This window comes from Buteo buteo, chromosome 4, assembly GCF_964188355.1.
Source record: "Buteo buteo chromosome 4, bButBut1.hap1.1, whole genome shotgun sequence".
Taxonomy (NCBI): domain Eukaryota; kingdom Metazoa; phylum Chordata; class Aves; order Accipitriformes; family Accipitridae; genus Buteo; species Buteo buteo.
In genome coordinates, this window is record NC_134174.1 from 28,262,654 (window position 1) to 28,290,050 (window position 27,397).

Sequence of the window (27,397 nt, forward strand, 5' to 3'; positions counted from 1 at the left end):
ACTACAAAGGCAGAGTAATATTGTTGAATCGTGGGACAACTGTGAAGTGATGTGGCCTAATTAAAGGACAGTTTCAGAAGTGGTAACAAATACTTACAGGACAGCCTAAGCTCAATAGCAAGAAGTGAAACAGTGTTAAGAAAAGTATGCACAGGAGGAATGCAAGGACTTGTATCTTGTAACAGTTACTTGAAAATTGGTACAATGTAGAGCTACCTATTTTCACTTTTGAAGCAAATCATACAAATCCATTTTTACATAGAATAAAAATTCCACATAATTTAGATGTTACTCAAAGGCAACAGGTGACATATTCCACTAAAAAGTATTAATGCTGCTGAGAAAGGGACTCATAAAACCTCATCAGAATTCACATTCCAGTCTTGGCACCAAATTCTTGCAGCATTCCTACAGTTTGGACCAAATTCAGCAAACAGCTATTCGGTAGCCCAGAGGAATGTAAAGTTTATTTTTTTTTAGGACCCCAAGAGAGCCAGGCATAGGAAATTTGGCAAAATAACAGCTGAGAAAGGAATTACTGGTCTTTACAAACACCTTGCAGATTAAAAAAATAACACAGTGAGAAAAGAGCTTTGTAAGTTAAAAGATGATGTGGCATGGGCAAAAAAGGCTACAGAAGTTAAAAGATTTCTAGCCATCTGAGGAACGAGAGGATCATATTAAGCCTCTTTGTAATAGGAGGAGTAAAGGCAAGATTCTCTTTTTTACTAAGTTTGACACATGGCTAGCAATGACTATAGTTGTGTTCACCACAGAGGTACTGGAAAGGCTGCTTTGGTTCATCTTTCTTAAGAAAAACCAAAAACAACTGTATATGCCTATTTGCTTCTTGTGCTTGTAATAAGAAATTACATCTAAAATACACCTCTAACTAACCAGTGTATTTCAGATGCATACTAGATGGCACAGGGAATAAATACCAGGGGTCAGGTGGTTCAAGGGTATCAACTGTGTGCAAGCTCTGAGCTAGGACAAATGGAAATAATTTGAGTGAATTCAGTAAAAGGGTTACAATAACTTGAATGACATCACATTTCCCAGCAGCTACGAGGGTACACACGAATTATTAGCACTAATGATTCATGGCTACTTTTTCCTCACACTGATTTGTTCATGTTTCTAGTCTGGAGTCACTGTAATAATACAGAAAAAGGAAAATTTTAGGAAATAAATATTTCATTGAGATGGGATTCCCTATTCTAAAACAAGCAAGAGATGATGATGCTTACTCATCTTTGGCTTTGATACCACGTTGTTATCTGCAATAGATCAGTGACAGCTTTGAATTTTAATTTGTAATTGAAAAAATCTTGAAAGGAGCCATGTTGCAATGCTCTTGAAAAGAGAGATGTGCTGGAAGAATATTTGTCAAGATCAGAAATGGGGACTCAAGACATTTTACCCAGTTTTGCCACAAATCAGATCACAACTGTATAGATCAAAACCAGAAATTCTTTGTCTTGTTACCTGGAATTCAGAGAGAAATATGACAGAAAACACTAATAGATTGTTGCTGCTTCACAGATATTAGAAAAGCAAGCGTTGTGTATGAAAATCAAAAGTGAGGGGAAGAGAGAGAGAACGTGAGGGTGTGGAAGACAGCGACTATACCATGCTACCCTGGACCTAAAAGGCAGTCACAAAGACTAGGAATGCTTTAGATTTGATACTTGCACACTGACATTTCACTACACTCTTCTATTGGCACTGTCTGCCCCTAAAACAACCAACCCTACTTAGTAAAGAGGGCTGCTGCATGTTGTAAGTTGCTTTTGGTGTATTCATTTACTAAGCTACTATGCAGTCATCTTAGCCCAGAAAATGAGCATTCTTATTGATCTATGTAGATCCTGGTTTGGGTATTTTGGTGGAGTTTTTTGAGCGACTGGATGTTTTAAAGATCCAACGGAAATAAAGTGGACCTTATAGCTCTAACACTTTGCATTTGATGATGATACATATTTCTTTTAAATGCTAAAAAAAATCACCTCGAGACTACAGCTATGCAGAGGCCAAAACTCAGACTATCCAGAAGGGTAGTTACATGGAAAACCATTTGACATCAATACTCGAAAGAAACAGCCAGTGTTGGGGGGCAGAGATAGAAGATTACCTAGGTACAGCAAAAGCACAGGTTCTGTAATTATCCATGTATAGAGATTAGGGTAGAAAACAAATAATTGCAAAGACAGAGGAAGAAAGTCAGTAATCTTACTAAGCACAGTGCTGAGACCTAGCACCTGTCCAAAACCGTAAGCCCACTCAGCAGAACTCTAAGCCAATGCAACAACCTTGTGTTCCCACCCCTAAGCTGACTCACCTGAAACAACTCAAGTTGTTTCTGCGTAATTTACCCAGGGAAGTCAAGAATGGACTATACTATACATCTAAAATGTTGCATTCATAGCTTAAAGGAGCTCACAAATATACACATATGTTCAAATACATATGTAGATAAATGTGTGTACATATGCATGTGATACATGTACACATATATTTATGTGTGTTTTTAAGTGTATATGAACAGACACATAGATATGTATGAAGAAGAGAATTGACACAGACAATTAAGACAGGATCTATCTATCCATTGCTTCAGAAATTGAGAAGAAAAGGAAAATCTGAGGTAGATCTAAAATGTCACAAGCACTTTCGTAAGTGACCTTCTTAGGTGCTAGAGGTTCTGTGGATGGATTAATCTGTGACAAAGTTTAATGCACTGCTGCATAAATAACCTACCTGATTGGCAATCAGCCGTGCTAGGACATCCATCCTTGATCCTGACTCTGAAATCATTTTTGCTGCATTAATTACATCAGATGTGTTCTTCAGTGGTCCTCTACCCCTTCAAATGAAACAAAGACCCTTACTACATTATTCAAAAACTGAGAATAAATCACATCCATGCAAATTAGGCACAGAAGAACTCAACTGAATAAAACAACTAATCCATACAGAAGCAACATTAATTAAATCCCTTCCCCCCCAAGGGTTTTGTTTTTCATGTCCCACAAATTTGTATTGTTTGGCATCAGCTGGATGCAGAAGTACGAGAAGGATGTCACACAGTTTTTTCATACTGGAAGCACAACCCACGCCAAATCCTGAGAATACAGATTTTAAGAGACTACTTTTGCCATTCGCTATTTCCGTGGTTATATGAAGTTTATATTCCTTTCCCTTGCAGGAATTTTCTAGTAAATATGTTCAAAGAAAGTTCAGCACAGTGATGTATTCTGAGACTCATTATAGATATCTGGTCAGAGCAATAGTAGGGTTTTTTTTTTTAACTTAACTGGTGTACACAAGCTTGAGTGGAACTATATGAACAAGGCTCCAATTAAAACTAACAAATGCCACTCAAAGTACAGATATGCCATATCTGAAAATAGTTTCCAAATAATTTCATAAATTATTCACAGAAGAATTTTCAATTTAGGAAAACTGTAAAGTTCTTGTGAACAGTTTGTCAAGAAGCCAACCTCTTCTTTTGTACAACCTCCCCACAAACCTAAAAACTTCAATTACTTGAGAATGTTTCTAGAAACTAAGAAGTAAAATGTGAATACTTAAGGTAGGTGATATTGACAACCATTATCTTCACAATATCTTGTGCTTCAGCTTCTTCAGTGTTGAAATACTTCAGCTGAACTAAAGTCAACACTTAATTGTAATTCACACATGTATACAGTGAGCAACCCCACTAAACTCAACTTTGCATTTCAAGGTCTTTGACAGGAATACTTTTAGTTTTATTATGTAAACATTTAATTCCTGAAGGCCTCATATAAATTTACAAGTTTTGTAATGGACAAAGGAAGTGGACAACATGAAAAAAAAAATGACTATACTTCTTTGTTCAAATGAGGAGACCCTTTTCCTCAAAGACAATATGGTTTCACGTATAAAGGGAAACCATTCCAGTAAAATACTCGTTTAGCCTAAAAATCTTATCGTACGTAACTATACAAAAATTTCCTTCAGTAAAAAGACCCTGATGACAACACAATATGGCAGATAATGTTTAATCTTTTCTTTTCTTGATTAATTGGAGTGCTTAGCAAAGAACTATGTGTTAATCCTTGGGGAAAAAGCATACTTTACAAATACTTTACAAAATCATACTTCACAAATTTCCTTATTCTTAACTTCTGAAGCCCACATTTGGAACAACTCAGAATCGGGTATTTTATGTGTTATTTTTCTACAGAAAGGTATCTTCTTCTTATGGAAAACCTATTTAGCGAATTGACCAGTTTATAGAAGAATAATAGTGTATGTGGGGAACGAATTTGCAAATGCAATCCTATGTGTCCAGGATTAAGTACTCAAACTTCACAATACCCTTCATTTGCCTTTCCCGATGTTTTTCCTTCTGACTCTTAGTTTCACAACTGAATTCATAAAACTGCATACTAAACCTTTCCACCACCTCAGTCCACTGATTAGGTTTTCATTGTTATTTGCACTGTGGCAAGTTCCAAAGGCCATAGGTATGTCACTTGTCCATAGCAAGTACTTTAGATGCTCTACAAGTTGTAAGCAGTCCAGTACCCTCCTGGAAAGTTACAACCCAGTCTACCAGTCAAACAGCACAAAAGGTGAACACAACCCAGAATTAAAGCAGCAGGGAAAGGAGAGATGGCATAACAGTGCAAGTAATTTCTGTTTAGGTAATCCTTGTGAGTATCAGCCAGCAGCTTTTTTGACATCTGAAGATACGCTGGCCATGCATTTTGAAGGTGAAGTTGTTCAATTAAATTAGCAATTTTCTTGTACCTGTGCAAGTCCCTCAGAGGATCTGGCTAACGAGAATGAAGCAATTCTACCCAAGAAAGGTATTTCAAACAAATGAAAAGTATTTCTTTCCACCACAAATACGGCTACCATGAGAGCCATTAGAGGAACACTCAGCAATGAGGACTGACAAGAATTCTGCTCCACTTGCCACCTAATAGCACCAATGGTTCAAGTTCTTCTCCACTACATTCTCTAAGAAATGTGGGGCAGGATGCTTATGAGCTATGAACCACAGCTAAGTCTTGAAATAAATGCTTAGAAATAGTGTTTAACAATGCCTCAGGCTTGTATTAAAAAGTGCTGAAAATCCAGCATGTTAAGTTACACATACAAAGACGGCTCCTTTTCTACACAACCGAGAAGAACTATCTGTGCTCCATTTTTCACCTCCACGTAAAATCCAGACCCTTTTACATAAAGTGCAGGTTTAATTGCCTTGGGATACAGCATAATGAGCCATTAGTCCCAATTTATGATGTTTGGCAACTCTAGCCACTACATACTTTTAAAACAGTACTTGGGAGAGTACACCAAATCTGCTGAATCACCAGCCAAACAGAAGATACAGACAGGAAAAAACCTGGGATGAAATTTCTATGGGGACAACTGCAAACTCTTAATTTGGACATAAATAATCAACTGCATGGGAAGAGAGCAATATAAACTCTCTAGCAGGTTTTTAAGAAGATACAGGGGTTATTACAGTGGGTCAGTCTGAACCAGAGTCCATGAGGTACTGCTGTTATGAAAACAGCAGATGCCACACCAAGGTACACAAATAGGTAGATATCCAAAAGAAAGTTCTCCTTTTGCTTTCTCAGTTTTGGTAAGACTGCAGCTGCAGTTCTGTGTGGGTCTCCATGAAGACAGTTTTGACACAGTTGGAGACTGTCAAATAGGTTGATTAGACATGTCATAAATATGACCAATAAGGAAAGACTGAAAGGTTTAAACCCTTCTTTGATAAAGAAATTTGAAAGTTAGGAGTGGGGCAAAGGAGGAAGCATGAGCAAGAGAGGCTGTAGGATACACATGGTAACAGTCTTCAAATGGGCTTCATGGCTGTAGTGGATAGGGGAGGTAGTATTGAGCTTACATTCTGGAGAAGTTTCAGATGAGGCGCTGAGATCATGGGGAACTGGAACAGAGCAGCCAGGAGGCTGTGGCATCTCCACTACTGGAAAAGACTAGACAGACATCTGTTACGAATGATGGGATGATTTAAGTCCCCTTCTGAGGTCTTTTCCAGTCCAATGATTTTATTTTAAATTTATCAAAGAAGTTTCATGTTGTTTGGTGAATGACTACCAGTTTCAATGTGTGTTGCCTTCTAATGTTATCGGTGCAGCTGTGCATTTTGTGAATTCCCAGTTTTCCTGATTTAGCACCCGATCAGCAGATTCAGAATGCCACTAGCTCAGATTAACTCCCTGAATCCAGATGTTAGAGACACAAAAAGTCTATTAAATCATCTAGGTTGTTTTCCCCAGCCATTAGACAGCTTCCTACCAGTTTTATATTTACTTGCATTTTGTCTGGCAAGTTTGAAGTATGAAAAAACCACTTTGCTTGGGAGGCTGTTTCCCTGAGCTATCCATCTCACTGTCTGGAGGGGTTTTTTTTCAGATATTTCACTTAGTTCTCTCTCCATATCATTGTACCAACATCCCTTTCCTCCTACAGATGTAGTCCGTGATCCGTCTCCACCAGGTGCTGAAGCATCCTTGCCTAATCTGTGAGACTATTGTGGTACTTGGTCCAGTTGTTAAAAATAACCAAATTACTATAGATAATACAGATCTGCATGCAGAAGCTTAAGAAGATTAGCTTAGCTTGTGCACCTACAGCAGATGCTTAAAGACATATCAAAAAATCCTTCCCACCATGTACCATCTGCTGGTCAACAGCATCACAAAATTTCTCCTTCATGGAGTTTTCCACCTTTTTCACTCTTCTATGAGATAAATTCTAATTTCTTTGCTATGGTGTCCATGTAAACTTTTTTTTTTTTTTTTACTCAGCCTTATCTTACTATTTTTGCCCTGCTTCCAGGCTCTGTAACTTTTAAAGCCAAACTTCATCTCACACACTCCATTACTGCATTTACTGAAATTCTTTCCCAGTGATTTCATTGCGTTCACAGCCTACAGTAGATTCTGAATGCCTGATTTGGATTCATTGCATGAAAGATCTAATACATCTACTTTCCTCACACTTCACTATTTCCAAGCATAAAACCTTACTAGCTAAGTAAGCTGGTAACATATTCAAGGCTATGAAAACAAAGATGAGACACAAAGTATTTATGAGCAATTATATGCCCCCAAGGCAGTGATGGATTGTTACTAGATCTCAAAAATCACCTGGTCTATCCAATGAGGAAACTGGGAATAGACCATAAATAATTTGAGAGACATCCAGCTAAGTCTAAGTAGAAGGAATGTAGTTGGACTGTGTACAACAAAATCAGTTTAGAGTACCTCCATGAAGTTGTAGGAGAAAAAAAGCTTCACATAAACGTTTCTTGAAAGGTACAATCCTAAGAAGAAAAAAGCTGGACTATGTTAATTGGTATGACACTGAGGGTTTTGGAAGATTGTGAAAGGGAGACCTAACCCTCTCAATCTAATCCTTCTTGCTCCAAGCCATGATAAACAAATAGTGTATCATCTGCAGAGTAACTCCATCTCTGTCTGCCTAAACTTAACTAGAATGATTAACAGGCATCAGTATCGGGCATTACCTTCTGTTTTGATCCACTCTAGAATTTCACTCTGAAAAGTAATGATCAAAATTATTCTCTTAATTCTTACATTAATGGAAACTTGTACTCGGTAATTACTTCAAATCTAAAAGGCCTTTGCCATCACATTTTCCCAGAATAGACAGTTTTTTGTCTCTGAGCAAAGCTGAGCGGCTTACCCCTACTCACTGTACTCACCTCAGCAAATGTTTTGTACTTCCCCTGCATCAGAAACAACAATAGGGAGCTCTACTGACCAGTCAGTCTCAAAAAATAAACTCCTATCTAACATACATGTAACACCATAAACTACCATCAAACATAAGCCTTTCATAGCACTGCAAGCATTTCAAGGTGTGAATTTAAGCTTAGCAACTACTGTCATCTCCAAACCACAACCTGAGTGGTCTTTTTCACATTAAAGTCTCAAGCTTCAGGCACAGACCACTACATCATCAGTCCTAATTTCTAGCTCAGCAAATCCTGACAGCTCCCACTGTCATTACAGGATTTCTGGGGACACCGCAGAAGAGGCACTAACTCCAAACCAGTATAGACCCAGCTACCTCTTTGGTCCTTGCTGTTCCAATCAAAGCTCAGCAATGGATCCAGTCTGGCAATCCCGGCCAACGCCAGACCAGTGTGAGCAGCCCCAACTTGTATCATCAGTTAGGGTTCAGCCTTGGCCTGGATGAGGCTGACTGTTGGGAAGGACTCCTTGTTGATGGGAATCAGCTGGAACTTTTCTTGACTTTGTGAAGAAGGTCAGAGCACTCATCCAGGTGGCTATCACGTTACTTCAGGTGCATGTCTACTCTTGGGGAAAGTGCATTAGTTACATTGCTATCAGTTTGTTTAGTTTTATAAGGCACATCCATTACCTTATCCAGAGACAGAAAGATACTCCTAAACAAATTGAGTAAATTTTATATACACTACAGTATTTAGTTAATTCAGTTGTCACTACTTTCCATGGTTCCACTTGTGCCTTCTACAGTTCTTCCCCAAATACACAGTGTGTTTCTCCCTTCTTTCTACCTTCCCACTGATGTTCTCCAAAATGCTTCTAATACTGGCACAGTTAAGAAATTTGGATTCCCATCATGCATTCTGATCTCTATTCCATGAGCTGTTTCTTAAGTTTTCTTTTTCTTTTTTTTTAACCTAGTGATGGCGTGAAGTCCTGGGAACAGGGATAAGGAAGCAGGATTCAAACCTCACTCATTACAAATGCTCTATTAACTTACTGAGTGAATCATTTTTTTCTGTAGATCGTTTTGTCTGCCCCTCCCAGCTCAATGCGCACAGTTTTAGATGCAATTTGTGAAGTGCTTGCTGTTCAAGGATGGAAAACTACACTTTTTAGAATCAAGGCTATAAACAAAAAGCCCTTCTATTACACCTGACTGCATGTCTCTATCAGTTATACCTAGACAAATGGGAGGCAGCAGAGTTCCTCAGGTAATTCAGTTAGGGAGAATGTAGTTGTACATTGTACAGGTGGATCCCAGAGCTGACCTTTGCCATTTCATTACAGCTGTGGACACAGGAGCAAGGAAGGTTCTACTTTAACTCACTCTCTATCCCCATCTGAGTTTACAGGTTTGGAAATTAGAAGGAAAGAATTCTTAATGCTAGCAAAACTGCTAGTGTAACTGACTAAGGCCAAACCCACACTCAACATTTACAGGTGCAATGGCTGAAGCAATTCCACTCATTAATATAATTGATGTAATATAAATAAAAGTGTAGCCAGATGAGAAAACGACAGTAGGAAGGAACTCTAAAAGGCATGAAATAAATGTCTGTAAACTCTCTGTATTAAATAGTATTTTGTAGGTATAAATACCTTTTGTGAGTAAAGGAATTTAAGACTTGCAAAAATACCTGGATTATATGGATCCAGGAACGGGTCAGTGAAGTTCCAGGCAATGTGAACACAGCATATATATTACTATATATTCTATAATTCTGGAAATGAAAATGAGTTTAAGGCAGAAGTTTCTCTTCCCTCTTCTTTTTTGCCCACCTGCACTGGCAATATATCAGCTCTGCATCTCCCTCAAAGAGGAATAAGGAAGAGGAGGTCCAAAAGCATAGTCTTTTTTACAGCAAGAGTGGGGTGATATATATGAAAAAAATATACTTTATAAATGAGTATTACACAGGCTGATCTGGCTATGACTGGTTTTTATTGGATTGGTTCCTTTGAGTGTGCTGAAGTCAGCCACAGATCCTGTTGGAATTCTGAGAGCTGCCCTTCAAAATCTCTTGGTAGAAATGTTGGCCATTGACCTCATTTTGTCTGTCAGTTCCAAATGTCTGCTGAAAGCCAGTAAATCCTATCAATTCATAATCAATCAAACAAGTTGGAAGCATGCAGAATACAACAAAGATGAGTAAGAGCCAACATGATTTTTCAATGATAAATATTGTCAGACCAATGTAAAATAAGCTTTTATGGCTTCTGGAAAGATTAAAAGCTGTAAATACCATGTATCTTCAGACAGGCTTCTGAAACTCCCTTCTGTTGTATTTTCATAAACTACCTAAAGAGTATGTGGTCTAGACAAAATAATTGCAAGGGAGATGCAAAACTGTTGGAAGAGCATTCTCCAAGACAGACTGGTTATCAAAGGGCCACTGTCACAACGGAGGCAAAAAACAGAAGAAGGAACCTGGTTTTGCTGGCATCTGCCTTGGTTTCTGCGCTGTTGTCGTGGTTTAACCCCAGCCAGCAACTGCCACCTACTTCGTGGCAACTAACCAAGTTTTGAGGGTAACAAAAAGAGAGTGAAATATAACCCAAGAAAGACAAGTGATGCACAATGCAATTGCTCACCACCTGCTGACTGATGCCCAGTTAGTTCCTGAGCAGTGATCCACCCCTCCTGGCCAACTCCCCCCAGTTTATATACTGGGCATGACGTCACATGCTGTGGAATATTCCTTTGGCCAGTTTAGGTCAGCTGTCCTGGTTCTGTCCCCTCCCAACTTTTTGTGCCCCTCCAGCCTTCTTGCTGCCTGGGCATGAGAAGCTGAAAAATCCTTGACTTAGTCTAAACACTACTTAGCAACAACTGAAAACATCAGTGTGTTATCAACATTCTTCTCATCCTAAATCCAAAACATAACACTAAACCAGCTACTAGGAAGAAAATTAACTCTATCCCAGCCAAAACCAGGACAGCTACTCAGTTCCTTATTTATGACTTGAATGAAGGAAAAAAAGAATGCTTAATGAACTTAAACTTCATAGTGATGTGGAAGGAGAAGGAAATAAACTGGGAGGCCAGACTTGGAATTAAGAATTATCTTGAGAAAAGTATGGAAGAAAAAGTAGATGCAATTAAAAAAGGATATGAGCCCTCAGGTAGGAAAATCAAACGCACAGATACAAGTAGAGAGTCAGTCCCTACACAACAGGACAGTAAGAAGCAATTTGGAGTTTCAGTGGATCACAAATCCATCATGAATCAACAATAGCATGCTGCAGAAGGAAAGGCAGTGGGAAAATGGTAAACACAGAGGAGAAGTAAAACTTCAGCTCTTTTTTACAGTAACGAGGTCTCTGTAGGAGAATTCCCAGAAAGACATAAGACTTAATTTAGAAAAGAGAAGACTGAGTGTCAATGGAATGGATTACGTTTGGGTTTGCTTCCTAAGCTTCAGCTTATTATGGTGGAATAAGCAGTAAGGCTCTGTGAAAAATCTTGACATGGGAATTCCTCCTCAGCTGCAGTCACTGGGTTACGTGGCACAACACACTCATATGGTTACATGCTCTATCAACAATGACATCTTATCTAACATCATGCATGTCTTGTCTCAAAGGCATCTCTTCTGTCAAAGTGGCCCCCTTCTGTTATAGGGAACACTAGGAAATGACACAATTTCTCCATGAACCTGCAATAATTAGCCCAATGAATTCTACAGCACTAGCTTTGAAGAAACCAAGGAAGTGGGAAAAATACTAAACACAGAACAGTTGAAAAGTCCAGACTTTTCCTTTGAGTTAAATTGGCAGGAGGCAAACTATACTTCCCTCTTCTCCCAGATCTTTACAGAATGATAATGGAACCGTGGCTAAAGAAATACTGAAAATGAAAACCAGTGTAATAATCCACAGGAGTAGTTAAATCTTTCACACCAGTGTGGCAGTTAAATGGGAATTGGAAAGTACTGTTATTTACAGCAATTTTTTTTACATCAATACAAGTTTATATCAGCCCTATGATTTCTTTCTTTTTCTGCTCTGGGACAGATTCTACTATCTAGATACATCACTGTTGATCTCGCATTGGTAATTTTCTTATCTAGGTCATCCTTCTCTCCCCAAATCCTTTGTGCTTTCACTAGCTTTACAAAATAAAGCAAGCTATTATTTACAAGGCTTTGCTCTAAGAGGAACCCAGTCATTTATTTCTTTTTGCTGCTCGCTCTTCCTGTCTTTTGCCACCCAAGATGAAAATAGAGCAATCAAAAATCTTCTCAGCTCTTAGTAGACAATACAGAAGCAGATTTTTCAAAGGCCTTTAGGGTCTAACAATTTCAGTTCTGATAGCAATGTCCAAAATCTCCGAATTTCACTAAAACCATGATCACTTCTTGTGGTCTCTGAAAAAAACCCTGAATCTTCTGGTAATTTCACAAAACATCACGGAGACTCTATGGTATATTTGTAGTTCATCTTTGGTGCCATGCCTATGCAACAGTGATTCTCATTCGTGGGCCACCACAGCCCCTCAGGCACTGCGATGCAGAACAGCATGGCCCTGCCTCCCGCTTTGCCCCCAGCTGCTTTCAGACGGCATGGTCCCTAGCTATCAAGTCTGCCAAAGCCCGTAGGCCCATCCTTGATAGTGTCTGTTCCTGACCCTGTAAAATACAATGTGACCGCATAACAACAAACAAAATGCCCTTCATTTGTATTACTGTTTGGAAAAAATATTTGATAATATTAAAAAGCATAATACACCTTTTCTTAATGCTGTGTTTTCTTCTTCTCTCTGCTTTGACTAACGAATGCAGCTATTTAAACATGAAAAGGACAAACGACTCTTGTTTCTAAGCTCACATATCCTATTTTGTCAGCTGTATAAGCTCTGTTAGAAAAATGCAAAAAAAAGTTAGAAAAACTTGGCTGCAGGATCAAAGGTGAACATGACAGTATTGCAAAATAACTGTCACTGGAAGTGCTATTTCTGGTCTCCAATTTTGAAAAGCATATGGCTTAACACCAAGGAATTCTTGCTTCAGAATGTAGTCCTATATAGCAGAGTGCTGCTCCATCATTCTAATCATGATGCTTTTGAAACTGAGAAATCCTGAAATAGTTAGTAGGGAAAAAATGCTGATATTACTTGAATAGTTACTCAACATTATGTTACCTGTCAAAGATGCTTCATAATTTGGAACTGTATTTTAAAATAGTATGGAAGAGAATAGAAGAGAACCTGAGGCAGAAGTCAAGTGGGAACAGAAAAGAAGGTATGTCAGTAGAGGAGCTGTACGTGTAGCCTGGGAGGTGGAAGAGAGCCGAAACCCTGACTACAAGTTGTTAAATCAGAAGGCTGACAAAACTAATCATAGCAACAACAGAATGTGGAAAGCAAAGCATCAAAGGGATACATGTCTGTACATCTGACTGATGTGTATGCATATGCATTGAGTATTTGTATGTGCAACAACCGAACACAGAAGTGTCTGTATGTTTACATACACTTACAGAGGTTAAAGTCTAAGAATTGTGAGATCTTCCCATACTTACACTTGTGCACATAGGCAGACACCCTTTCCCTTCACCTATAGATCTCAAAGTCCAAATCTTCTCAAAGATATATGGAGTTCTCTTGCCAAACCTGATGAAATGCGTTAATGAAAATGTCCAAATTTCTATCCAGTTGAGACCAGCTGCAGGAGGTGTATATATTAAAAAACAAAACACTAATAACAATATAAAATTGTCATTGTGAGCTGAAGATGAAAAGCACTTCATAGTGCTTCACAATGCTAGCTGTTGTTACTAAATTATTTTATCAGTGGATTTTACACTGGACTCAAAAAAAAAACCCCAAAAACCAACCAACCAACCAAAAGCCTGTAGAGATAAAAATACTGCTGCAGCAGGTCTCAACTGGGTATAAAGTCGACACTTTGATGATGCATTTCATCAAAGACTGCAAGACAAGTCCAAATGTCCAAGGGTGCCCATCTGCATGCACAAGTGTTAAGTATGGAAACCACTCACAATTCTTAGATTTTCAGCTAAGTGCATGTAAACATAGAAGCACTTCTGTGTTTGGTAGTAGTTTATTAAAAATAGAGATGAAATTGTAACAAAAGCAGTGGTTTGTACAATGTAGCACACCTGAATAATTTGATGATGCTGTTACTGAGCAGATGCCCTGCATGAAGCTCAATGATTTGCATTTCGTTTAGTTACAGAGGAAACAACTTACAGATGTAGAAACTGGTTCCCCCAGTTAGCTATTTCATAGCCACTTTTCCCTGTACCACCAGAAATCTCTCTCTAAATCTCCCTCGGATCTGTTTATCACATCCATATACAAACACTGTTGGTACAATGTAAGAGAATACCAGAACATCACAAGTGAGGCAGTTCTGGTATCTAAAGCAGGCATCAATTATTTGTTTCTCATCTCTTCTTCCTCTCATTAGCTCTCCATCTCTTTCTGCTTCCAAATCCAGCTTTTCAAAGGACACTTTGATTTTTTTAGTTGCTAAGAAGGGTCAGCAGACCTTACCAGTCATGGGCTTTAATTTGGATGTCTATCATTTTTAACCGCTGTTACATACCTACAGTTACTGTTTTGTTGATTACAGGAAAAATCTCTGCTATTTGCCTCATCAATCTCCCTTTTCCTATTTTCCCTGTCACGACCAGAAATTATCCAGAAACTTTTAACATTTCTAATATAAGAAACCATCCAGTAGCCTCACAGACTGTATGTTTCAGTAATTTTTAAAATCCAAGCCTTCCTGTAAGTCGAAACTATTTGGTTATGAACAAATAACATTAGAATTGTATGCATACATGTTAATAAATGCACATCTTCCTTGCAGTCTGACCTGGATTGTGCAACAAAGTGGACAATGCAGAAGAAGATGTCAAATCTTGTCCATTATGAACAGGCCAGACACACTGTCTATGATACTTCGTAGGCACTGACAGCCTGTCTGCAGAGGTACTCTAGGGTTGTCTCCCATGACAGCTGAAAGAGCAAGCATGGAGGTGTTTGGCTATATGTTTCAAATATAACGGCACTGCAGCTCCGTATCTGCATTTTCTCAAAGCACAGAGGTGAATTATGGCCGAGTCAGAAAGTCAGCATTATCTCTAAGGACTCCCACTGCAGAGTGGCCCATCTGCTTCCTACTCTTGTGGACCATGTGTTGAATTTTCAATAGAGTTACAACATGGTCTAGAAAACACAAGTCTTAACAGCCTGGAAGCAGAAAAAAGCCATTGGAGGACTACTAATGAAATAAAATATGAATGTAAGCAGTACAGTGCAAACATATAGCAATGCCACTTAAATAAGTCAATATTGTCTTATAAAGCCTCTTGCTATGCTGTAACCCTTAAAACATGAAAGAAACGCTTTTGTTCTTCCAAGTGTTATCTTTTCAGTTCTCCAATGAAAGAAAGCAAATTAATTGTTCTGAAAATCATTTGTTGCATCTGTTTTCTATTAATTTTTTTTCTTTAGAAGAATCTAGCCACATATATATCCAGACTATTTCCTACCTGTTTCAGAACATGCCTTGTAGCAAGGCCTGTTACGGCAATTAAAACTCAGTGAATCCCAAAAGGTAGAGGTTAAAAATCAAATGGCAAATTTAAATTTGGTGCTTTATGACCACTATGCTGTGATTTTTTGAGGATATTTATTCCTCGTTTAATTGTGTCATTAAAAAAATTCACTTAATGGCAGACCTTACCTTTTGAAATTTTACAGCAGTGCACAGATACTCATGAATAGAGTGTTAAAACTGAGTTACTGGGAACTGGCACAGGGTAATGCTCTTGTGGGAAATCATCTCTCTAAAACAGGACAGTTGGTCTCTCTCTGGACTCTCTATTCCAGGTGCCCTCACAACAGCATCTTCAGCTGGATTGTGAGAGACTTCCCAAACCATTCTTCTGCTGAGTTTTTTACCATTCAGCTAGCCTGTGGCCCTACATGACCACTCCAGCCTGTGCATAATCAATCCATTGCTATTCACTAACCAAACTACATGCATCCTCATGACTTTAGTGAGGTACAACGGACTGTCTTAAGTCACCAGTTCGGCATCTGCAGCACCAGTTTCTACTGGCTATTTACAAGTATCTCCTGTGTAGAGTTTCATCAGTTTTGCAGCAGGAAGTGCCTGGAGAGTCTGGATGGGCCAGATTCTCTACCCTGGCTGTTTATCAACACCACAGGAGCTGCCTGGGGAAACCTTAAGGATGCTCTAGAACTCCCATCCAGAGAGCTCCTGCACCACTTGGTTATGTCCTTCTTGGTGAAGGTGGCTACAGTTCAGTCTGCACCTTGTCTGCACTCAGTCTGCTGTTGCAAGTCCATCCATTATCTCAGGGATGCAAATGACTACATGGGGAGTTCCTGGACCACACACGCAATTAAATGAAGTTACTAGACATCAAATTGTCACGTTTTTCTAACTTTTGAAGTCTCTTCTATGTTTTTAGAACAAAGCAGGGATGGAGCGCATGGTAGGATCTGACCCTACGTTTTAACACTTAGTAAAACGAATGGCATATATAAACAAGCAGAAAGTACTTCCCCTCTGGCCTCAAGAAGGTAATACAGAATAAATCAATGCAATTTAAAAACACAAACTACTTGAAGAAAACCATTAGGAATGCTGGCAGATGCATAACTAAACACTTAATTAAATTCAGAAAGGCCAAGCTAAAGGTTGAAGGTGCCAACTACCCTCTGGACATGGAGTTATGGAGAAGCTTTTATTTACATGATCACAAACCCAAAGTATAATATATGGTACACTGGCAAGATCATGCAGCAGATCCTCCTGGAAAATATCCTAAGGCATATAGAAAATAAGGAGGTGACTGGTAACAGCCAACATGGCTTCACTAAAAGCAAATCATGCCTGAAAAATTTTGTGGCCTTCTACAAAGGGGTTATAGCATTGGTGGATAAGGGAAGAGCAACTGATGTCATCTACCTGGACTTGTGCAAAGCATTTGACACTGTCCCGCACGACATCCTTGTCTCTAAATTGGAGAGACATGGATTTGACAGATGACCACTCACTGGATAAGGAATTGGCTGGACGGTCGCATTCAAAGAGTTGCGCTCAATGGTCTGAGTGGAGACTAGTGATGAGTGGTATACCTCAGGGGTCGGTATTGGGACCAGCACTTTTTAACATCTTTGTAGGAGACATGAACAGTGGGATTGAGTGCACCCTCAGCAAGTTTGCTGACAACACCAAGCTGTGTGGTGAGATCAACACACTGGAGGGAAGGGATGCCATCCAGAGGGACCTTGACAGGCTTGAGAGGTGGGTCTGCGAGAACCTCATGAAGCTCAACAAGGCCAAGTGCAAGGTTCTGCACATGGGTCGGTTCAATCCCAAGCACAAATACGGCTCGGCTATGAGTGGATTGAAAGCAGCCCTGAGGAGAATGACTTGGGGGTGTTGGTTGACGAGGAGCTCAACATGACCCAGCCATGTGTGTTCACAGCCCAGAAAGCCACTGTATCCTGGGCTGCATAAAAAGAAGCATGCCAGCTGGTTGAGGGAGGTGATTCTCCCCTTCTACTCTGCTCTCGTGAGACCCTACCTGGAGTACTGTGTTCAGCTCTGGGGTCCCCAATATAAAGAGGACATGGACCTGTTGGAGCAAATCCAGTGGAGGGCCATGAAGATGATGAGAGGGCTGGAGCACCTCATCTATGAAGACAGGCTGAGAGAGTTGGGGTTGTTCAGCCTGGAGAAGAGAAGGCTCCAGGGAGACCTCAGAGCAGCCTTCCAGTACCTAAAGGGGACCTACAGGACAGCCAACAAGGGACTTTTTACAAAGGCATGTAGTGATAGGACAAGGGGTAATGGCTTTAAACTGCAAGAGGGTAGATTTAGATTAGAAGAAAGGAAGAAATTCTTCACTCTGAGGGTGGTGAGGCAGTCAAACAGGTTTCCCAGAGAAGCTGTGGATGTCCCCTCCCTGGAAGTGTTCAAGGCCAGGCTGGATGGGGGTTTGAGCAACCTGGTCTAGTGGAAGGTGTCCTGGCCCATGGCAAGGGGGTTGGAACGAGATGATCTTTAAGGTCCCTTCCAACCCAACCCATTCTATGATTCTATGAAACCATTTTACCTTTAAATAAAGGTTAAGGCTCTGCCCAACTCAAAACAAGGGCTTCCTTAGCATGGACAGCTGTGATGAGTGGCCACTCTACCACACCATCCTCTCCAGCATCCCTACCCTGCTGGGCAGTAGCAACAGGAGACCTTGATGCACTGCAGCTCGGTGCCATGACTGTAGTCACTGTGGACACCTCTGCAAGAACAGAGGGGAGAGATGATGGCTGGAAGAACAAAAAATATCTTTACATGTGAAGCAGAGCCCTGAGAGGCTCACCTACCCATAGATCTTCAGATGCAGATACTTTAGGGAAAAAGAAACTCATATTGCTAGATACAGAAGAAAATTGGGAGAACTGGCAAAACTGATTAACAGTAGTAATATCATGGGCTAGAAAGGAGGCCATGATACAATCAGGTCTGTCTTACAGCATTATTTTACTTTATGCAGTTAGCCTCAGCAAATCTCTTTTTCACCTTCCCTCTAACTTTTTCTGAACTCTTTGACTCACAGCACAATCATTTTACCTCTTTCTTGCCAATACTTCCTACTGTAGTAGTCTTTACTGAAGGCTTCATCATTCCACTGAAATGTTGATTCCAAAATGAACCTTTCAGAGTGCCTTTACTACATGCAACATCATCTTGCTAATCACCAGTCATGCCATTTTCAGAGTTTGCATGTGCTACCCTACTTCCAGTGTTAACATGTGCTATTAATAATTGTATTTTTCAACACTTCTGCCCACAAGCTATCATTAATAGCTTTTAAAGCTACTTGAAAGAACAAGACCTCTCAGTGGTACAATTATAATTTTAACTACCCAGTATGTCACAACAAAGGAATCAGTCTTCTGAAAAATCCCCAGAAAAATACAAATTAATACCAAAGTTTGACTGAAAAACTCACCTGGGCTATCAGTAACCTGCTAACTTTATTGCTCAAAAAGATGTATTTGACTAATGGTATATAAAAATACTGCAAAATTGTCTTTCAGAGTGCTCATCTAGTGTTTTGTGAAGAAAAAATTCACAATGATCAAAGATTTTGCAAATATGATAAATGGATTTTAAATTGAATGAAGTTTAGGACACAGAACACAGGAATGGAAGAAATTCTTGGGAGTTAGGGAGGCAGTTTTCTGGTAGTTAAACTACTATACCTTACAATTGCATTTATCAAGTTTTCGAGTTTCATCTTCAGAAAACAATGGCCATTTTTGCCCAATTGTGACATCTGACATTTAGAAAAGGGAGTCATGAAGTTGTACACCCTACATGCCACGCATTATAAATTTAACAGCAACAGGAATTAAAAGATGCTATTGAGCCTAGAGAGGTACCAAAATCAGGATTATCAGAAACAAAATGCTGCAACAAACCTGTAATGATAGGCTGTTGGTCGGTAATGGAAGACAATAAAATTCACCTTTTAAAATTATTTAATTAGCAGAGTCATATTTTAGAATTTATCAGAAAACTGTCCTCAGATTTGTTTAAAAAAAGGACTTGCAGTGTTGCAAATTGAAACAAATGGCATGATATATAATGTAATTAAAACACTGTGTAGTAAAAAATAAGAAAGTACTTATCAAAAATTTACATTTTATGTTATATACGTACCTAGCACATCTGCTATGCTATTGTGACAGATGTTTATTAATATGGTTATCTAATCATATTGCTAGATTGCTAATGGCTTAGTAATCCATCTTCTAAATACTGCAGAAGTTTCTGGTTATATGTTGAACCAACTGTCAAATTATTTAAGAATTACTTTACCTCTATGGCCTCTGAGAAGCACCATTAATTTCCAGTTTTATTTCAGCAACACTGTACAATTATATCATAGCAAAAACGTTGTATGAAAGACTTACTTCAAAGATGCTGCCTTTAATATGATAACTAGCATGAAAATCAGCTAAAATTAATAGAAATGTGTTTTGATATGAGAGATCTCTTGAAAGAGTATGTTCCATGGCAATGCCGATGACCACGAAAGTGGTGACCCAGGTGGACACTACTCTTTTTTGGTTATCTTCAGGAACTTATAGATCCTAAATACTACTTCCTCATGCCTTAGCCCACCCTAAAATTTTTATGCCTTGTAACCTGCAACCTGTTTTTTCCTCTTAGTTTGGTTTTTATGTCCAGAGGAAAGGAGTAAAATTCCCCACATCAAAATACAATACTGATTTTCAAATTTCTTTTTCTTATTCAACTCCAAAATCTCTCGTAGAAAATCTCACATCTTCCTGACAGAGTACTACAGATCACACACTTATCTGAAATGCTAGCATTTAGTTAGAGAGTTAGTTAGTTAGACAATTAGACAATCCAGTTAATTATTGAAATATTTGGTTACAGCTGAACATCAGTGTTTTAAGATTCCTCAAACTGTGGAAATAATAATGGTTTACTGAAGATCATAGTATCCTTTTCTAATATCCCAGCCATTAACTACTGATGTCTACCACACATTTGTACTCACCTTTACTGTGGACATACTCTCTTACCAACTCTTCTCCTAATTTCTAAGCCCTTACGGAGGTACAGATAAAGCTTACTTTATTACAAGTAAGTTCACAGAAGATGAACAAGCTGGACTTGTTGGGCTTGAATATTTGAATTCCCTTGATTTTTCTGATACTACTTTAGCCCCATTTATTTTCTGCTAGCCACTGTCCTGTCACTGACAAGTTGCTGTTTCACGTGGCACTGCCACAGAATCGGACTGGAAGGCAACAGAAGCTCTTGAAAGTGTTGCCTTGGACACCAGGTATCATCAGAATCCTTCAGATACAACTCTTCAGAGCTAAAATACCACTTCGTGTCATCCTATTTATCGCATCTCAAGGGTTGGGGGTTTGGGGTTTGTTTTGGGGTTTTGGAGTAAAAATAGTAAATATGTCTTTTACTTCCTCCATATTACAGTTGCCTAATGGGCATGACCAGAAGCAGCAGTTTCAGTCCTAGGTAGTCTTCATGACTGCAGTACTTACTTAACTCTTACTGAAGAAGTACCTGGCTTTAAAACACTATGCAAAGAGGAAACCAATTTCAGATGTTTAGAATAAAAAGATTATACTTTGCATAATGAAAAAGAGAGTTTTATTGACAGACTGTATTGTATTTTCTTTGTATGTTCTTTATCAATTTGATACTTGCCTTGTTCATGCTCTGAAAAAAAAAAAGTAAACAAATTCTCATTTATACTGTTGACAATTCATGGAGTTACAAACAGCTCTGGCACCAAAGGAGAAGGGTCATGATGTTCCCATCCTCCCAAATCTCCCACATTTTTCATGGTAGACTCTCCTCATCGCTCTTGACTACTTATGTAAATACAGTGTAACATAGAGAGTGTGTGAATGAAATATTTGTATTGTCAGCCTCAAGTATTCAAATATCATGAGTCAGGCTCCAAAATATCACAGAACTGGAATAAAAACCATGAGACTTGAAATAATAAATCTGAAGTTCTTTGTATTTACTTTCTGTTTTCCAAGCCTTCAGGGATCACATTTTCAGGATTTGCTCAACAGCCATGAAACTTACTTAAAAAATGCTGGAGGTTAAGTTTCACCTACAATAACGCATCTCAAGTGCCAAGACACAAAGCAATATACATAGAAAGATTTCTAATAAAGTTCTGAATCCTCAACACTGACTGTATGAGTCTAAGAAAAGAGCAGTTAAAATATGAAAGATCTTAATTCCTGTTCTGCTCATCAAACATCAGTAAGAAAGCTCTCTTGCAGCCACATGTCAGTGAGAGATAAGTGGTATGAAAGGATGATGTGGTCACTGGCTAGAATCCATCACCGGTGAAAAAAAAAAAATAGAGCAAACACGTGGGAAAAATTATGAACATGGGGGCTGTTTGCTAGAATGTATACATTCTGGCAGACAGTTATGTCTGCTTATAGTGTTGTAAAAGCTGCTTAGCTCACTTTACATTCCCCCACCCTTTTAAGAATAAGGACTTTGCTCCTGACTGGCAATAGAGACCATTCATCATTCCTGCTGCAGAATGCTGGGGGTGAGAAGGGATTTCCTTCCCTGCTGTGACACAAGAACTTGCCTGCTGAAATGCTTGGCTGCAGATGCAGAGACTGCAAACTAGAGCCAGAATTTGGGTCTTAAATAGATCATTCCTTACTGTTTTGAACTGCCTCATACAACCACAGCAAGACAGGCCATTACTGGTTATATTAATTATGTACTTCAAAGGTTTTCTTAACAACCAAGAAGGCTGAATGGACACACAGTTTCTGCAGAAAATTACATTCAACACAATTAACACAATTCAATAGGACAAGTTACTTGCCATCAGCAAGTCTCACTGTCACTTTGCCGTGCCAAAATGAAAGCACTGGAAAAGATGTTTGGCACATGCTCTCTGGTGAATGAGACTTTTAAATTGTATCACAGTAGTTGAAATTTCCTAGGACTGAAAGGGGAAGTATCCTCTGAGAGTGTTTCAGTTGAATATGACGTGCCCAAAAAGTAACATGATAGGCCTGAATAGAAACATCACTTTGTCTTAATTTTTCATCAGAATTAAACCATACTTTATTCTAAGGCCTTAAACTATAGCTGCAGCTTGTTTCATCAGCCTATAGGACTTAAATTTGAAGAGAACTTCTGGAATAAGTTACTGCCTTGGCAGGCAATGCAGTACAGACAGCTGCTTGTTCAATGAAGTCCTGGTAAAATCCTGAGGGTTTTTGCTCTGAGGCTTGCGGTCTGTCCCAGGCCATGAGAAGTTCTCTTTCTATATTAATAACCCTGCTTTATTGATGAGAAAAGCTGCTTTTATCACAGTTAAGCAACACATTAAACAGCCATGTTTACTTACGTATTTATCTTTACATTTATAATGGTCCTCTCACTGCATGAGCAGAATTATGGGGCTGTGTAGCTTTTTAGCATGGCTTCTCTTACGATTGGGTGGGAAGACAACTCTTCCAAATTTTGTTAAAGTACTAATAATATTCACTCAGGCAAACACTGCATAGCCTGACTCTGAAAAGGAAACACAAGATGTAGGCTCCACACTGCAGCAAAGATGTAAAGGAGAAGAATGGTACTGTGATTGAGAAACTTAGTGGGTACTTCCCTCTACAGTATTTCCATAATAATTCTTCCTCTCGCCCACCTTCTGTTTGCTTTGCCTATTGTCAGAAGCCAAGGTGGGACCTTATGTGAGTGGTTCTCACCTGGGGACATGGGAGAGCAAGGAGGTGATGTGCATTCCCAATGCCAGCAACTGGCTGTTCATTAAACACCAGCCAGACATCACATGAGGTCCACTGAGAGAGCTTTATGATTATGGTGGGGGGGCCTCAGGGTCTGCCACATTCTAGACAAGAACTGCTCTTGGAAAGGATTTGGTAGACTAGTCTCGAAGTGTCCTTTGAGGAAAAAACCCAAACAAATCCCACAGTCAGTTAAGAAGGGTATAAGAAAAGAGAGGTAAGATTCTCCAAGTAACTCATTGACTCTCTTATTAATCTAGATTGAGCTGCAAGTCCCCAAACCAAAATTATGGCTTGTGTAAAGAAAAGCTGCAAAATACCCACATGTGAAAAACAGAACAGTCTTGACAGAGATAAGCTGCAATGATTAGTCTGGATATGACCTACACATTTATAACTGCTGAATATTTAGAAATGCAAACAACGCATATTAGATATAAAAGGAAAATTAGAGGAAATACTGAGTGAACACTTGCAATACCCCATCCAACAGCAGTAACTTCTTTGGCAGCAACTTCTTCCTGCCATATCCTGTGTTACCCACAACATGACAGCAAAAGCTCTTGGTGTAACACAGCACCAAGCTCTCACAGTTGCCAGTAACAAGCGTCCAGCATCTGCTGCCTGCAGCTCATGCCTTCCTGTATAAGCACTGAGAACTCTTAAAGGAAATCTCTTTTAGAATATTAATGTTATCCTCATCTGCTACCTCTGACTGGCCCACTTGAAAAGCAATATAGAGAGAGACCAGACAGCATTAATGAAGACATTTGAGAGAGAAATGGAATAATGTATATTCCAGTATAAAAAACCTTGAAATGCTAAATTTTAATTGGCAACTATCATCTGTTTGTAACTATTTAGTTAAAAAAAAAAAAAAAAAAAAAGATATTTAAGAGCAGAGCATTACAATATGTCTAGCAATTACCACAGGCCCATACGTACAGAAGAGGCTTCTCAGCCATTACTCACTGAGGAATATGCTGCTCTGCATAGATGATTCAGCCAAGAGGAAAAAGAGGATGTTTAAACTAATAAACAAAACTCTGCAAATAAACCTCTGCTTAATGCTAAATACAAATCAAAGGTGTTAGTGTAAATGGCCAAGTAGTTTCTTAATTTTAATCCTAGCTTATACAGCGTACCTTCAGCTCTAGGGTAAGAGAGACAGACCCACCTCAGGATACCAAGAGAATTAGCGATCAAGTCATCCAGGTGGAAGTGGGAAGCTGACCTGAATGGTGAAAAGCGGAAACTACACTCCTCTGCTTCCTCCTTCTCTGACACAACACTAACCAGAAGCACACTATATCTCCAGAATACCACACATTGCTGAGGGTAGGCATGTGGGACGAAGTGTGCTCGCAACCCCCTTCCCCTTCTCCTTTACAGCTTTAGTTGTATTTTTTTTGCTTCTCAGTATGTTGATGACACATGGCCTTTCCATAAATCTAAAGATGACCTCAATGACAATGTCAGCTACTTCTTTTAGGGGAATAATAGAGGTGCATATGTAGGGATGACCTCAACAGTCTGTGAAACAAGTGTGACTACAGCAGATATCTTTAAACAACAGCTTTTCAGTAAGTTTACCATGAAATGAAGATACCCTGCTGAACTCTGAGACTCCTTCCATTAACTCTCATCCACCCAGGGTATACCAAACAGTGTCACTCCTTCCCTCTGCCATCACAGAGCACATAGAACTAGTGGAATTGTTTGATCCACTACTTGCTGACAACAGGGATAGCTCTCAGATGACCTCAACAGTTCAGGATTGAGACAGGTATGGGAAAATGTTGTGGAAGAAAATCTTACGTTTGCAATCTGTGATACAGATCCCTCTACATTTCTACCTTCTCCATCTTCTACCAGCTCAGGTTAACAGCTATGATGCAGTCATTCAGTAAAGAAATCATGGCATTACGGCTGTTGGGTGTATGCTGCATTATTAAGACTACATTTGCATGACCTGGATATTCCCAAATACTCGTATCATGCTTACTCACATTAAGGTCACACACCCTCCATATCCCCAGACACTGACCTCCAAGGGGTCAACCAGCTGTAGTCATCCTGCAAATGAGCCTTGAAGCAGCAATAATTCCCCTGACCACACGGTCAGCAGGCAGCAGACAGAAGGGCACCTACTCTGCTTGCACTTCAACTTGGCTGATGAAAACAAGATCTGGTGCAAGGAGGCAGCATGATGCTCCGAGCAGGTCTTACCATATTTATGTGAACATGCCCCACTGCAGTAATGGTGACCAGTGGCTATCTAACCTTATAGAAAATCTAGCGCTACAAGCCAGTCCATCCAAACACAAGCTTTGTCCATCATTTCTCATTTGACCTTGTTTCCAGCAAAGCAGAGGTATGTCTCTACACAGAACACAGGCCATGACAAGGGAAATCCCACCTTTATACCAAGAAGGCTGAAAGCTGCTCTCAACTGGTGTCAGGGCAGTCAGGAGTTTGGTCCAGAGGCTCAGTATGGGCATACCTCTTTCTGCCCTACAGTATTATGCCTCAAAGGTGTCAAGAATATAGTAGGATGGAGAGGCAAAACTATTCACCGACCTTTATTAACATTAGTACTACATCAGGTCTGAGGTATACTATGAGAAGCTGAATGCTACTACCAGTACCACTTTAAGAAGAAAGAGTTTTAATCCCCAAGGGTAGTAAAACAAAGGCACTGAATACAAAATGTGTCTTAAAAAATGCTGTATAGTGTTGAAGAAAAAAGTGTGAAAACCACTGGCAGGCTGTGTGAACCCTGAAAGGTCCTGGTTTAATTAAAAAAAAGGTTGGAACAGACTCTGGTCATATTTTTAGCAGAAAACACAGCAGTTCAGCACTGTTGCTGTTTTTCAGCATGCTCCCAAGATGAGCATTTGTGAATAGTTTTTCCAGAAGTATGCATATTCAAAAAAGAAAACTAAACTAAAAGGATACTAAATAAAATAAATCACACAGAAAATACAGTAAGGCTGTTTGTAGCCCTGCAGCTTCTGGAAACAATTCTATTTTATTAGATAGCAATTCCATCCTAGCTTGACTCTTGGCCATAAAGAAACCAAAGGTTCAACTGAAATTATTTCCTGTGGATTGATCACTCAGACAGAAGAAAGTTAGACATTTGGTAGGGTGAATAGGGGGAGGAGAAACAATACAGGTGAATTGATTTTATGAAGATGAAGGCCTTATCTCTCTGAAATAACCATGGCTTCATCTGCACAGAGGAGGGTGACCATAGCAAGTGATATGGTTCTATCAAACAACTGGTCTGTAAACCAATTTAGGGAAGAGGGGAAAATAATAGTAAAATAATCCTTTAGGAAAGACTAAAGTCATATACTGAAAAGAAAATTCTAACCATACTTCCTCTCCCCACCCTATAATGTACTTCTGATACACCAAATGACTGAACCGAGGCACACAACCTAGAGAGCCTCTAGCTGATTTGGATATGGCTGGGTACCTGCCCCCACAAAACCTGCTTTTTAGAGTGTGCTGTGCCTTCACCTCATCTATATGTTAAAGGATATGGGAAATGTCCAGAACACAAAGGGCCAAAGCCTAATTTATCTCCAGTGCTTATGACTTACTGCACATGTGAATGTAAAAGAAGATAATTTGCTTAAAGTAACTGACTCTTATAAAAATATTACAAAAACTCTTTGCTTTGGAAAATACGACTTATTCCCTCAAAGTTTTTTCATGTTTCACATTCTCATAGAGAAGCCATGAGATACAAAGTTGATAGCATTGCTTCTAAGGGTAAAGAAGATGGCAGAGAAGTCCCTGACTACAAGCCTTCCTCGTTCCCTTTTCTCCAGACTGCCCACTTGCCCCCTCACTAAGATCAGAGCATCAGTCCAGAAAATGACACCCCTTTACTAGATTCATCTCATCGTGGTAATCACCAGCAAACCGCTGAAGAGTATCTGCAAATTATGGTGACCAGCAGTGCAAAGCCTACACAGCATCAAAAGTGTTCCCTTTTGCCTTATAAAATAACATCCCATTGATCTGTTTCCTTTCTATTTCACTATCTGCAACTACTATTTGCCTTCCTTCTTTTAGCAGTTACTACTCATTTTTATGTATCCACATTGGGTGCTATCTGTATTATCAAGTTCACAAACTCTGCCTTGACAAATGCTCCAGTCTTCTATTTTACAAACACCAGCCAGGTCAACAGTGCAGT

The 27,397-nt window shown here is 39.3% G+C and overlaps 1 protein-coding gene across 3 annotated transcripts in view; it reads right to left on the bottom strand.

Moving 5' to 3' along the window:
* CTNNA3 (catenin alpha 3) overlaps nt 1-27,397 on the bottom strand; it is a 541,251-nt gene that overhangs the window by 22,067 nt on the left and 491,787 nt on the right. For all 3 annotated transcript variants that reach the window (XM_075025291.1, XM_075025292.1, XM_075025290.1), the window contains one exon: nt 2,761-2,866. In XM_075025291.1, coding sequence (XP_074881392.1) covers nt 2,761-2,866 — 106 coding nt within the window. The remainder of the gene's footprint in view (nt 1-2,760; nt 2,867-27,397) is intronic.